Here is a 13449-nt window from a genome sequence, read left to right as displayed (position 1 = left end):
AGATGAGTGATAACGCCCCAGTTACCTGGTAGGCGGTGCTTGGGCTCAGAAAGAAAGGTGAATTCACAGCAGGGAGCTCTTATCTCCAAAGTTTTAACGCATTCTTTGTTTTATCCTGCTGCCTTGCTCGAAGCAGCTGGAAGTTATCTCTCAGGAATTTCAGTCTTCTTTGGAAGCAGCCACGCCCAGGGGTTCCTTTTTTGTCTAGAATCACCCAGGGCGTGATGGACACTTAAGAAATGCCATCCCTCCATAGGAAGTTGAATTATAAAGTTGAGAAATAGTTACTTGGAAGATAAGGGAAGAAAAAAAACAGAAATTCACAGACAAAGACGTCTACATGTACACAGAATAATCTCGAAGAATGAACCAGCAGCTGCTACTGTGATTACTTAAGGGGGAGGAGAAACTGGGTGGCTGAAGGCCGGGCATGAGGAGTGATTTGTTTTTGTTTTTGTTTTGGAAGTTTGTCCAAAGTGCATTTTTTTATGTTTGAATGTTAGTTTCACTCCCATACCAAAATGTAGGTATCAAGGTAATTAAGAAATTTAAGAAGTCTGTGTAGATTTACACATACGTGTGAAGATAAAAAGTCTTGTGTAAACCACGGTTTTCCTGTTTATTTCTGGACAGAGATCTTTCAGAGTTGGGGCGGGATGTTCGGGAAGAGAGGAGCCAGACATTTTCGGAAAATTGATCAGCAGAGGTGGCATACAGGAAACAAATTTTTATTTTCTCAATCATTGTATATTCCTCTTGGATTTGCTAAAGAAAATTGAAGGGTAAGTTTTAGTGTGAGTTAGTTGAAATCCAGCATAGATTGGGAGGGACATTTGAGGTTTATTTTTGTAAAGGAAATTAATTGGTTGCAGCTGGCAGGGTTGAGACTTGAAGTTCCTCTTTGAAATAAACTTCCGTTAGTGAGGAATCTCCAGGTTGATTATGGTGTATTCCTGCCCCTAACCTTGCAAGATAACTTCAGGCTCCCTCCTCCAAGGGAAGTAGTAAGGAGAAAATTAGGCAATTGTGCCTAAAAGGATTTGCAGACAAAAAGCTCATACTGAAAGAAGATCCTGGACACCTCTCATTCCCAGGGTTAGCTGAACCAGTTTAACTTGTTACCCAGTGAGTGGTTAGTGGATCTAGACTAGCATAGGAATTTGAAGAATGGGGATCCCAGAAGTTGAAAGTGTGAAGTCCAAGGCCAGAGGTTTATAATATTGCTTCTTACTTTCTTTTGTTTGTAAGTACAAGCCAGAAGTTGAGCTCCCAAATAAAATATTTTAGGAATAGTGTTTCTTAAGTGACTCCAAATGTCAGTACAGCTGAGACAGGAGGGAAGGGGGCAGGGCACAGCCACTCAAGGAATGACAGCAACCAAAATGGTGGAAGATTCACCTCCTAGTTGGCCTTGAGGATTAAGAGGTTTAACTTCTAGTAGACCTTGAGCTTCATTATATGCTCATTGTAACAGCGTGATCAAATAACATGCCCACAGGTGCCATGACAGCCCCAAGGCTAACCGCAAAAGGCCAAAGAATGGGAGGTGGCCCAATTCCTGGGAATCCCAGCCCCTTCCCCAGGGCAGTTGGATTGATCCCACCTGTAGGCGTGTGAAGCTACTGAGACCATAAAAAGTGACAACACCATGCCTAGTGGCCCTTTGCGCGCTCTCTGTCTATGGAGTGTGTACCTACATTTACTTCAGCCTGAGCACTCAATTCCCACACCTCTTTCCTTGCCTTTTAATTGCCTTATACTCTATGCAGTATGTATCTCTCTAAACAAATCTACCTTTACTCAACTGTGGCTTGCACTTGAATTCTTTCCTGCACGAAGCCAAGGACCCACACTTGGCAGGGCACGTCCCAGGGGCTCAACTGAGACCTGGGACTCTGCCCTCCTCACATCCCACATCCGTTTTCCTGCATCACATCTACAAAGAAATAAATGAATAAATAAATGAAACCTAGCAGGTAATACATCAGTCATACTGAGCAATAAGCAGCACCTGAGGATAAAAATTCCCCACCGAGGAGAAAAACGACATCACAGAAGAGAATACTTAGTAAACTTTATTTTTTAAAAAAAGAAAAACAATAATTTATACCCTTGGCAAAATAAAAGATCTTAATATAAATTTTTTTAGTAAACATAGGAAAAGATAATATATATATCAATAAATCAATATCAATGTTACAGCAAAATTAATAATGATTCTATAACAGTGACAAGTGAGGGTATTTATGACCTTTACACAGCAGCATTTCTGGAAGGTCCTCTGATTCCCCCTTTTTTTAAATTACAGATGTGCCCTCATTTTAAGAAAGTGTGATACACATATATCTAAAGTTAAAAAGTCAGTCAATTAAAGGATATTTATTTGCATCAAAAAATAATTCTCTACAAAAAAATTAATGAAAAGTTTCTGCAAGGAATCCATCAAATTAGCAAATTTCTCTCATTTCTAGAATTAATCAAGTACATATGTCCCCAGCTTCTTTCATTATAGCACTGTTGCATAAAGTGAGGTATACTTGATGTGAGGCAGTAACAGAGTTGGGCTTCAGACCTGCCTGGAGAGAGTGTGTTCTTACTTACAGTATGAGGACATGGTTGGCGATACAAGTTCCCTCAACCTTTTGTTTCTCCTGATTCTGAACTGTTAATTTTCTTATCTCTACTGTTTTTTGGGTAACTTTGTTCAGCTAGTACTCTCAAGAGAAAAAGGAAGAAGTCTCGTGGGTGAGGGGCAGATGAATGAATGAGTGAGTCACTGCAGCAGAGCCGAGTGAGATGAAAATCTGGGATTCAGAGTGTGTGTGTGGATATCATCAGGGGAAAGCAGGAGCAATTCTGGATCCTTGGCATGGTCTGAGAGGGCCCTCTCCCAGCAGGAGAACCTGACTCCCTGAGGGGCAGCAGGGCTCAGTCCAGCCCTCCCCTGCTGGATGGGATGCATCCTCAGGAGAATGGACCCCGGCCTACTTGTCACATTCCTCCTGGCTCCCTTCAGCACAGTGGTAGTGCTGCTCACAGAACTCCTGGATCCGGCTACAGGCTTCCAACATCATCACTTCAGGTACTGTGATTACCACTCGGAAGAAATTCGGGTACTCAAAACACTGCAAAAATGAGAGCCTATTATTCTTAGAGCAAGTAAATCTGGGACTGGACCATCCAAATATGGCCAGAGTCCTAATCAGCATGGAGTACTGACACCATTTACCCCAGAGTATCAGTTCACTCAATTCCCACCATTGGGGTGCTAGGCCAGTAACTGAGTTCATTTATCTTAAAAGGAACTTGGGACAAGCTTGATTTCTTCTCACCTAGAATGTTCAGCCACAACTTTTCTTCCCAGATCGGATGGGATGGTGATGGGGGAGAAGCAAATTTTAAATAGAGGTCATGAGACCCATCAGTTTGAATCTTTTCAAATGAAAATACAGTAGTTTCTTGGAACCCATGGGGTGTTGTTTCCAGAACCCCCCAGGCTACCAAAATCTGAGGATGCTCAAGTCCCATGTATAAAATGGCATAGTATTTGTATAATCTACGTACATCCTTCTGTGTACTTTAAATCATCTCCAGATTACTTACAATATCTGATACAGTGTAAATGCGATTTAAATCATTGTAAAGACAATGTAAATGCCATGTCAATCATTGCCAGTTTGCAGCAAATTCAAACTTTGGAACCTTCTGGGCTTCTTTTCCCCCTAATGTTTTCCATCCGTGGTTGGTTGAATCCTTGGATGAAGAACCTACATATACGAGCGCCAACTCTAAGCTTTGTAGGGGAAGAAAAATTCAGGCCAAAGACCCACTCAGGGAGTGCTCCTAAGGCTCCAGAAACTGTTGAGAGTGTCCTGAGAGAGACTCACTCACCGTTGCCGGGAGGCATTGAACAGATTGCTCAGCAACTAACCGCTCTGTGAACGCCACATCATTCTCAAATTCTGGGAAGTGTTCCATCTCAATTCCAACCTATACCAATCGCAGAGAGAGGCAAACTTATCAGAAGGAGGGAAAACAGGACAACTCCCTATACCAGCAATTAAGATAGGACTGCTCTAAAAAATATCTTGGAACTCCACTACTGATAACCAAGAGTTAACAGCTCTTATGAGCTCATGGAATTTTTCATAGGGAAGAGAGGATATATTTATATTGATATTTTAGTTTATTGAAGGGTTCCTTCCTGGATGCTGACACATGAAAGCTGGAAATAGGAAGCCATTGTTTCTCAAAAAAGGCACTATTAGCCTGTGGGCCAGGCAATTCCTGATTGCATGGAACTCACCCAGCTATTGAAAGAAATTTAGCATCCATCGCTCACAAAATGCCAAGAACACCAGTCATTCTGAAAACAAACAAAATTCCCGTATATTCCCAAACACTCCTGAGGAACCAGTATCTCTCCCAATTGAGAACTCCAGTGGTGTGAAAAACCTCTTACTTCTGTCTTACATTGTCTCTATGTCTATATATAAAATGATTCGCTGTGTTGAAGAATTAAGACATTTTAAGAGTTTTCCCTTTTTTTTTTCTAAGTGATGAGGTTAAACCACATCAGTGGGACAATTCAGAACAAGACAATTCCTAAACTGACTAGCTCGGGAGCCCATCTGGTTGTCTTCGCGAGCCCTGCAGACTGGCTTCCCTTGCTTGCCACCAAGTGCCTGCCACCCACATACTCACCATAAGGTACATGGCCCCAGAAGGGCGGATGGGCCGGAGTCCAGGGATGGCAGCCAATGCCCCATAGCAGAGATCAGCATTGGACTATGAGAGGAGGCAGAGACATCAAAGATGAAAAGTTAAGCAAAAGAAAAATGAAGTCATTGAAAGGAGAGCTCACGTCAAACACGGGGAACCTAAGTTTGCTCTGCTGGCATAAGGAGTAACCAGGAAAAAATCCAACCACTCAAAGCTTTTGGCTGGGAGCAAAGTGGATTGCCAGCAGTTAGAGAAATGTGGGTATGTGCACTGATGCCACCTCCTAGTTTGGAAGCCCCATAATGGAACATTGCTTCAGGAATGAGGACCCATGATTCCAAATTCCACTGGAGGAAGTCCCTGACTCCCACAGTGGAAAGCCATGGGCTGCCCTTACCTTGAGGAAGCTTAGAGTGTTGTGGTAGAACTCCTGAGGTGTGCGATGCAGAATGCTTTTCAGAGCTCCCTGGACAAGAGTGCAGGGTCCCAGGATCCGCTGACTCAGCTTCACCAGCCCATCTCGGATCTAAAAGCCCCACCAGCAAACACATTATTTAGCCCTTCTTAAGCATCCTCACTCTGGGGATTCTTGTTCTGACCATTCTTACTATCAAGTCTTTAATTTCTGGAGAAGTGATGGTGCCTAGTGTCATCCTTAGATCAGACTCCCTGGGTTTGTAGTCCAACTCTGCCACCCACTGGCTGTGTGACTCTGGGCAAGTTATACAACCTCTCTGTGTCTCATTTTTCTCAACTGTAAAATGGAGATAGTACCAAGTCTGGTCTCATCAAGTTGTTGGGAGGATTAAATTGAAATAAAGTACATAAAGCACTGGCACACAGTAAGCCCACAAATAATACTGTGTCACTTCTGCTATTGTTTCCTTTTTTGTGGCACCAAAATTGGAGGTAGATGAAACTTCTTCAGCAAGACAGGTACAGGAAAACTGAGTTTTGGAGAGGAATCACTAGTACCATCTTTACCCAGTGTCTTTCCAGACACACAGAACTACAGGTCCAAGAAGAAAGAAAAAAACTCCTCACCTCCTTACTGCTGTGCATGCAAAATAAATAAATATCTAGGGTACCTAGGTGTATCTCCTAAATTAGGCATACTATTTCACCACACAGTTCTGACCTCATTGCCAAAAATGTCTCTTCGGTCATGGATGAGGATCCAGCCCAACCTCCAGCCCGGAACCAGCCAGCGCTTGGCCAGCCCTCCACAGGACAGGATGGGGACGTTGCTACTCAGGGTGGCAAGAGGCTCAAATTTGGAATTCGAAAACACCTAAGGAGAGGGGGTGCTTGTTAGTGTTGTCTTCTGGCTTACTTTCCTCCAAATCCTATGCCTCCCCAAATCTTCCTTAGATCACTAGGGACAGGGCCTCAGCTTTTCAGGCTCATCCCTACCCTGAAACACGATTGGGACCCCCAAGAGGCTTCCAAGGTGACTATCCAGAAACATTTAAGCTGATGTCCAGTCTGGATTAAAGGAAGCCTAAAATGAGGACACTGACCCCAGCCCAGTAATAGGTACAACACCAGGAAGCCAGCTCTAGGAAATGGATGATGGGTGGAGTTACAGATTTCACAGTAGAATATGAGTCCATAACCCCTTATATGAAATTCCTGGGCTCAAGTATGTTGCAAAATGTAGAATGGTGTGGATTTTAGAAAGGCCATGTAGCACTTATGCTATATATTATGCAACAGCCCCGCAGAAATCTGGGACAGCACTCCGTGTTGAGCATAGTAACTGCTCCACCCTTTCCCTCCAGCCTTCTATAGATCTATTAGTGAGATAAATGAAGCCCCACAAATATCTTTATATGAGGCCAAGTCAGATTTTGCCACCAAGTGAATTCCAAAAATCTTCAGATTTTCATAGTTTTTCGGAGAAAATTGGCTAAGGGATGGTAGATCTATGGATTTAAGAGTGCAGGGATACTGATTCCTGCTGTACTGAAATGATTAGGAGTTGCTTCTGATTACTCTGGATGCCACCTCTAAAGGTCTCATGAGATAATTTGGAGTTGAAAATACGGAAGTGATGCATCCTGCCCAAGACTCACCATGTCTCCATAGATCTCATCTGCTAAGATGGGGACACACTGCCTTGCGGCCACTGAAAATAAGAGAAACACGCTGAAATCATTTTCAATGTGAATTACCTTAGCACTTAGTATTCACCTGGGCTTACTGCACTTCACGCTTCACATTTCTGTGTTTCATCTTTCTCTTTAAGAACTATAGACCTTTCTTAAACTCTTCCAGGGTACAGAGCCTGAATTTCCTATTTAATTAACTAGATATCTCAAACCCTCTCTTCCACATGATGGGAGTGGTGAAGAGGCAAGTATTTCCTCTTTTTCTCCTTTTTCAGGCAAGTCCTACCTTTCCAGTAGCACACCATTCACTGGGGACCCCAGTGGAGCCCTCTCACATCCATCCTAGGCTTGGAACTTAGTGAAGGACTTCATTTCTCATCCCAGGAAACACCTAAAGGATTCCATCCCCATCTTCTTCCCTGTCAAGTGAAGTCTGCTGGACTTACCTGCCAAAATTTTCCGAAGATGACTTCTACTGAACACTGACCCACAAGGATTTGATGGATTATTGACAACAAGACAAGCTGTCTTTTCATCAATCAGAGATTCCAGTTGTTTCAGGTCAATTTCCCAAGACTTCTCTGGCTGGGGAGGAAAAAAGGGTGAGGCTAAAATGATTCTGAAAACTTTAGGAGGAATCTTCACTCAGAAGTGTAATGTAAATAACAAAACATGTCTGTGGCCTCGACCACCCACTTCCAGATCTTTCTCTCCTAAGATAATGGTCATATATTTTTATAACATAGTAATTGAGCACTTGGGTCTAAAATTTAAAAGTTATTTACCAATAAATTGTAGAGTTTGACCTCGATTCCCATAGATTCAGCCAGGGTCCTATAGAGAGAGAAACCAGGTCTCGGAACTAAGATGTTTTGCCCTGGGTTGGCCAACACAGCTAAACAAAGTTCAATAGCCTGACTGCAGCCACTTGTCAGAATGACATCCTATGAAGAAAATAAAAGTTTCATTTTGTTAGAGGTTCCACCAGTAACAGGAGAAAAGAAATTATCAGAAATGAGTGGAGGGCAAAAATAAACCTTTACAAATTCTACGTAAAGTAGTGGGGACTGTACTAAGTCAAAATGGAAAGAAATGAATATGTTTATATATATATATATATATTCATATCTAAAGGTTGTTGAAAATGTTGGGCACTTGAAAGAAATAAATCACTTAAAAAAGGACAGGTTGGCTGTGACTCAGCAGACCTTCATGAGAGATCATTATGACCTTGGACTTTTTCACCTGGTTATTTATTTACTTTTGACCAGAGATCTGAAGTCTGACTCTTTTCTGAAATACAGATGAAGGGCACCTCTTATGTTAAGAAATGTAGACAATAGAGCAGAGGGTGGCATTTAAACTTGGCACTGCCATCAATCCAATACACCAAGGTGCCTCTATTCTCCCACCTGAGCAACCTTAGGGTGAGTGAAGGAAGCTACAGATTAAGAAAAGATCCTGTTGGTAAAATTTAAAAATTCAATTATTTGGTGTTTATGGATTATTGTTTTTCAATTATATTTTACAGAGAATCAAATATAGGGTAACCTCTAAGTCCCCTGAGCCTCCTTGAAGCAGACATCACATAAGTTGTATACAATGTTATTATCATACTGTAATGACATTAAATATAATCTTTGATTAGTGGCTTAACTGTATAAAAAGTCTTTGAACTGCCAACGGGAAATTATCCTTAGTTTTTGTTCCCTTTGAAACTCTTATTCCTCATGGAACTGAAATAAGGAAAAGGGTCGAGTTTCCCAGTATTGCTTCAGAGCTGGTACCTTGTCTGAGGCTCACCTTAGCTTCCAGGGGTGCCTTGGGGCAGTGATAATAAGAAGCAACCTCCTCCCGACTGGATAGGTAGCCTAGGAGAGAAGAGCAGAAGGAGGAAGCTGGAAGTTTTCATTCCACAACTGACAGCTATGCCCTTAAGTCAACAGGTCTTCAAGCTACCTTCTGTCCCAGCTCAGAGCACATACCATTCAGTTTAGCTCTCAGTCGCTGTAGGTAAAGGAGATTATCTTTATATCTTACAATTTTATAATGAGCACAAATGTATAAATAACCAGAAAGAGCCCCCTGGGGGGGAGGTATAGCTCGAGTGGTAAAGCACATACTTAGCATGCATGAGGTTCTGGGTTCAAGCCCCAGTACCTCCTCTAAATATAAATAAACTTAATTACCTTCTCCACCCCCTGCCAAAATAAGATAATTAAATAATACAGTAATAAATAAATTTTTAAAATTTTTAAAAGAGTAACCCAAACTATGAAACACTGCAGCATCTTGGTTACTGTGATTATGTTTTATTTTATTTTAGATTTTTTAATCTAAAATACAGGATTTAGATTTTCCTAAATCCCTTCTAGGGACTATATTTTTTGAAAACTTGTAATTAATGAGTTCATTACATTGGGTCCATTTTAACTTTTTCACATTATACTGTATACCTCTTAGTGTTTTTGTACAATTTTTTCCCTTTTAAATTATATTTTCATACAATATTCCCAAATGTTGGCTTACAAGCTTAAAGTATAGGCAGTTTCTACAAATTATTATGTTTTACAAAATTGACCTTCAAAAAGATGTCTTCAGTTATCAAGGCAAGAGGTAATATTTTGTAATATTTGTTAAATTAATAGTAGAGATGGGTCTCTTGAAGTTATGTAAATTAGCACTTCCCTGATCATTAATAAAGAAGAACATTCTCTAGATATATAATCTGTGTTACATTTGGCATGAAATGTTCTATATCCTTTGAATATTTGTCAAATGGAGACTTGGTTCTGGTTTTTCAGCTTAAATTCGTTTCCTAATACTTTGGATATAAAATTCATTATAAACTTTTTTATAACCTAACTTTCGTTCTTATTTTATTTTGATTTTTCTTTATGAAATTTTATAACATGTAAATAACCAACCTAAAAACCATGTCCCTGATATCTCTTTAAAGTGTTTTAAAAATTCTATTTTAACATGAAACTGGCTTTTTATTCTGTATTAAGAATATGTTTCTATGTGCACATATACACAAGGGATGAGATGTGCAATACTGGAACAAAGTCAAGGAATCACTTATTTTACCAAAATGTTTAGGGTAGAAATGTTTAATAGATGGAGAAAGTTAAACCTAAATAAGAATAATTTCTTTCTCATAAACAGTCTTCTGCCTTCCAACTGGACAGCCCATTCTTTGCTGCTCTTGAGGGCTTTGCGGTTTTTTGTATTTTGTTCTTTGTTTTGGCTTTGAAACAAACACAGTTACACTGGGAGTGTGATCAGGACTGTAGTTAAAATAAATCCTGAATACATAGAAAAGGAGGAATAAAGCCAAGAAGTTATTTACATGGGGCAATAAGTAAGTTAATTTAGGACCTAGAGGACTCTGTAAAGAAGCAGCTGCAGCAAGATTCAAAACCTTAGTTTAGAATGAACAATGATAGGCTAGGAGCACCAATGAGAAATAAGTTTGTAATGGGAGCCTCGAGAGGGGAGGTGCCATTATGCCAAAGGAAGTCAGGAAAGAAGCTGGACCCTCATGGCTTGAGGTTTAGCATTTTGAGACTTCTTATCTTAGCCTCTCCTTAGGAACTCTGCATCAGAAAAGCAAAGAAAACTTCTAGAAATGTATTACTACTAGAAAAGCACTAATGATTAGGAATCTCAGGAGGAACTTACCAACGGAAGGGGCATAGCCATTATACTTTCCGGAGTCGAGGGCATCTTTCATTGCTTGAGTAACTTCGGGGTCCGTTGGCAGGTTTCCAAACACAGTAGGATCCCCTTTTCATGGGAGAGAAAAAAAGAACCACTAAGAGGTCATTCTTCCAGGCCCAGTGCCCAGACACACCCTCCCCTTCATCCTCTCCAACCAGACTGTGAGGATGGGGCTAAGAGGAACAATGACTGACTCTTGGTCATGTCCCCAGCTCACCAATTGACAGAGCAATCGTGGTCTTGTTTGGGTTTGGCTGCACTTTCATGCTGTCCACAATGGCCCGAATAGGATTGAAAGTTTTGTTGGACATTTCCGAGGGTCTCACGGACCATCTGGCCTTCTTGCCTTTCATTTTTCCCAGCATGGAGCTTTTCCCAGCGACGTTGACATGCACATCCAGAACTGAGGGGAGGTTGCCCTTGCTGTGCATCTGAATCACGTATGGGTCCATCACTAGCAGAGACTATGGGGAAAAGAAAGAGGTCCCTGTGACACTAAAAACAGACACCATCCTAAGGGTGAGGGGTGGAGCTGCATTTGGACCTAAACATTGGGGTGATTTCACCAGACATCTCTTTCCAAATTCTTTTCTCATATAAAGTAGCTCTGTTATGAATGAAGGGAGTTTTAAGACTTTTCACTGAGATGGAAAATAAGCAAAAACTCATTCTACAATATTAGCAGAGAATGTTCCATTGAATACTTATCTACTATGAGATTTGCTATGTGCAACTGTAATCCCTGTGAAAACTTAACCATGTTCTCAGTGAAACCATAGTAAAATGACATGAAAATTGTTAAACAGTGAAAGCATATGTGTTCCCTCATTTCTATGCAAAGAAGAGTCTCCTTAATACTTCAACAGATTGTGTCTTGTCCCGTGCCAAGAAGAACCAGGAAGAATCACTCCATGTTGTTAGAAATTTAGTTAATATTATCATTAGTAAACATAAGCCCTATCCCATAAGCATCTTACTACCTTGTGGGAAAAGAAATCAATACACCACAAAGAGAAAAGCATGCACCCAAGTCACCACCATCAAATTAGATGGTGCTTGAGATTTTACCTTCCAAGTAAAAGAGAAGCAGCCTCCAAGCCACCAAACCAGGAAGTTGTCTCAGTTCTTTGACAAGTTACAGTGGATTCAGATGCAATTCCTGACTCCTGAAATAGTCCCACAAATGGGCGTTGGGCCTGAAAATTTCACGCTATTGGTTCGAGTGACAACTGAGCAGCCAGCCTTCCTTGTTCCTCCTCTCCCTACTTTTTTCTGCTTTTTCCCTCTAACCCTACCTCCACCCCCACCAACAAATCAGGAATTTGTCCTCACTTCAGACATCTGGAGTTCTCTGTGTTAACTCTTTCCAGGCAGTTTGTGAGATGTTTGAGAGGACTGTCAGAGGGGTAGTTGGGATTACAGCTGGGAATTTTTATGAAATCTTTGCTGTTACAAAACAACCTACTAACATTTTAACAGCACAGAAATGTGTAAAGTAAGAAGTGAGAATCCTTCCTTGCAACTTGTTGTCCGAACATTCCATTCTCATTCCCAGGGGCGGGGAGTGGTAATGATTTGGCCGTTTCTATCCATTTACTGAGAGAGACAGATGACAATAGATCAGTAGATCTAAGAATGATGGATAGACAGATGACAGATAGATAGTAGATAGATTCGATGGTAGGTAGGTAGATACACTGGTACAGAATTTTATACATTTTTCAAAACGTTCATGGGCTCATGCTCCACAGCTTGCTGGGCAGCATGCTTATTTTCTTCCTACATCTTGAACGTCTTTCCTTGTCAGTCCACAAAGTTCTGCTCCAGCTGGAACAAACTGGGCAGTTAGAGTAAATTAAAGCCCCCTCAATAAATATCTTAAAAGCAGAGTCTCTAAGGCAACCCCAACCTGTGCAAGTTTATCCTTATACTGGGAACTCCCCTTCATTTACCTGCTACAGTGTTACCATGAAAAACAAGATGTCAGGTGAGATCTAAACAAAACCACTTGGCTAAGCAAACACAGCAGAGATCTCGGCCTCCCTGTGAGCCTATGGAAAGTACTACCCACTCAAGGGTTAAGAAAAGCGTCAGTGACCCCATGGTTCAGATCCTACCTGTTTATTTATTGGAAGACAGACGGTTGTTACATAAGCTCTCTCTTCTCCAACTACTTATCAGTGACTTAAGTCTCCAGTGGAGTTAAATAACCTTTTATTTTTCTGGTCCTTCCATATTTTAGAGCTTTGAAGAAAGAACTTACCTAATGCATTCTCTTTCCCACTCCAGTGAAGCAAGCATTTACCACTCCATCTCACCTGTGAAGAAGCAGAAGCACCGGGCAAGGGCAGGAAGCCAGCCAGATAAAAGAGAATTTAGGTTCTGAAGCTGGAAGCCCTGAGCCCTGGGATAGATAGCCCAGACTGCTCTGTTTCAAAAAGTTATGTCTAAATATGGAGATTCCTCAAAAAACTAAAAATAGACTTACCATATGATCCAGAAATCCCACTCCTGGGCATATATATGGAGTAAAACATAATTTGAAAAGACACATGTACCCCACGTACACAGCAGCACTATTCATGATAGCCAAGATATGGAAGCAACCCAAATGTCCATTGACAGATGACTGGATAAAGAAGATGTGATATATATATATATATATATATATATATATATATATATATATACACACACACATACATATATATATACACATATATCACACACACACACACACACAATGGAATACTATTCAGCCATAAAAAGAATAAAATAATGCCACTTGGAGCAATATGGATGGACCTGGAGATTGTCATCCTAAGCGAAGTAAGTCAGAAAGAGAAAGAAAAATACCATATGATAATTGATTACATGTGGAATCTTAAAAAAA

The 13449-nt window shown here is 40.9% G+C and overlaps 1 protein-coding gene across 2 annotated transcripts; it reads right to left on the bottom strand.

The window, feature by feature from the left end:
* Positions 1-2060: 2060 nt before the first annotated feature.
* Positions 2061-11808, bottom strand: TAT (tyrosine aminotransferase). Of its 2 annotated transcripts, XR_004322490.1 has the most exons (13): positions 11625-11808; positions 10774-11020; positions 10518-10622; positions 8637-8704; positions 7619-7777; positions 7280-7418; positions 6798-6850; positions 5861-6013; positions 5120-5248; positions 4705-4788; positions 4307-4366; positions 3892-3990; positions 3108-3125 (listed from the first exon to the last, which is right to left on the bottom strand). XR_004322490.1 is itself a non-coding variant. In XM_006183702.3 (12 exons), exons 2-12 carry the CDS (start codon positions 11006-11008, stop codon positions 2985-2987), a joined length of 1365 nt encoding a protein of 454 aa, XP_006183764.1. In that variant the 5' UTR covers positions 11009-11020; positions 11625-11806; the 3' UTR covers positions 2061-2984. The 2 variants fall into 2 exon arrangements, 1 of the variants encoding a protein (XP_006183764.1); XM_006183702.3 differs by lacking the exon at positions 4307-4366 and having other exon boundaries at positions 2061-3125; positions 11625-11806.
* Positions 11809-13449: the final 1641 nt, after the last annotated feature.

The sequence above is a fragment of the Camelus ferus genome, chromosome 9 (assembly GCF_009834535.1).
Source record: "Camelus ferus isolate YT-003-E chromosome 9, BCGSAC_Cfer_1.0, whole genome shotgun sequence".
Lineage (NCBI taxonomy): Eukaryota > Metazoa > Chordata > Mammalia > Artiodactyla > Camelidae > Camelus > Camelus ferus.
This window is presented reverse-complemented; position numbering and strand designations above follow the sequence as displayed.

What these genes read in the sequence shown, in the direction of transcription:
- TAT (XM_006183702.3), bottom strand. Translation starts at nt 11,008, where the DNA reads ATGGACCCATACGTGATTCAGATGCACAGCAAGGGCAACCTCCCCTCA. An exon ending in GAGACATTTTTGGCAATGAG is followed by an intron (nt 5,249 to 5,860) that starts GTCAGAACTGTG and finishes TGGGGCTTTTAG; the next exon opens with ATCCGAGATGGGCTGGTGAA. An exon ending in TTCAATGCCTCCCGGCAACG is followed by an intron (nt 3,126 to 3,891) that starts GTGAGTGAGTCT and finishes TCATTTTTGCAG; the next exon opens with TGTTTTGAGTACCCGAATTT.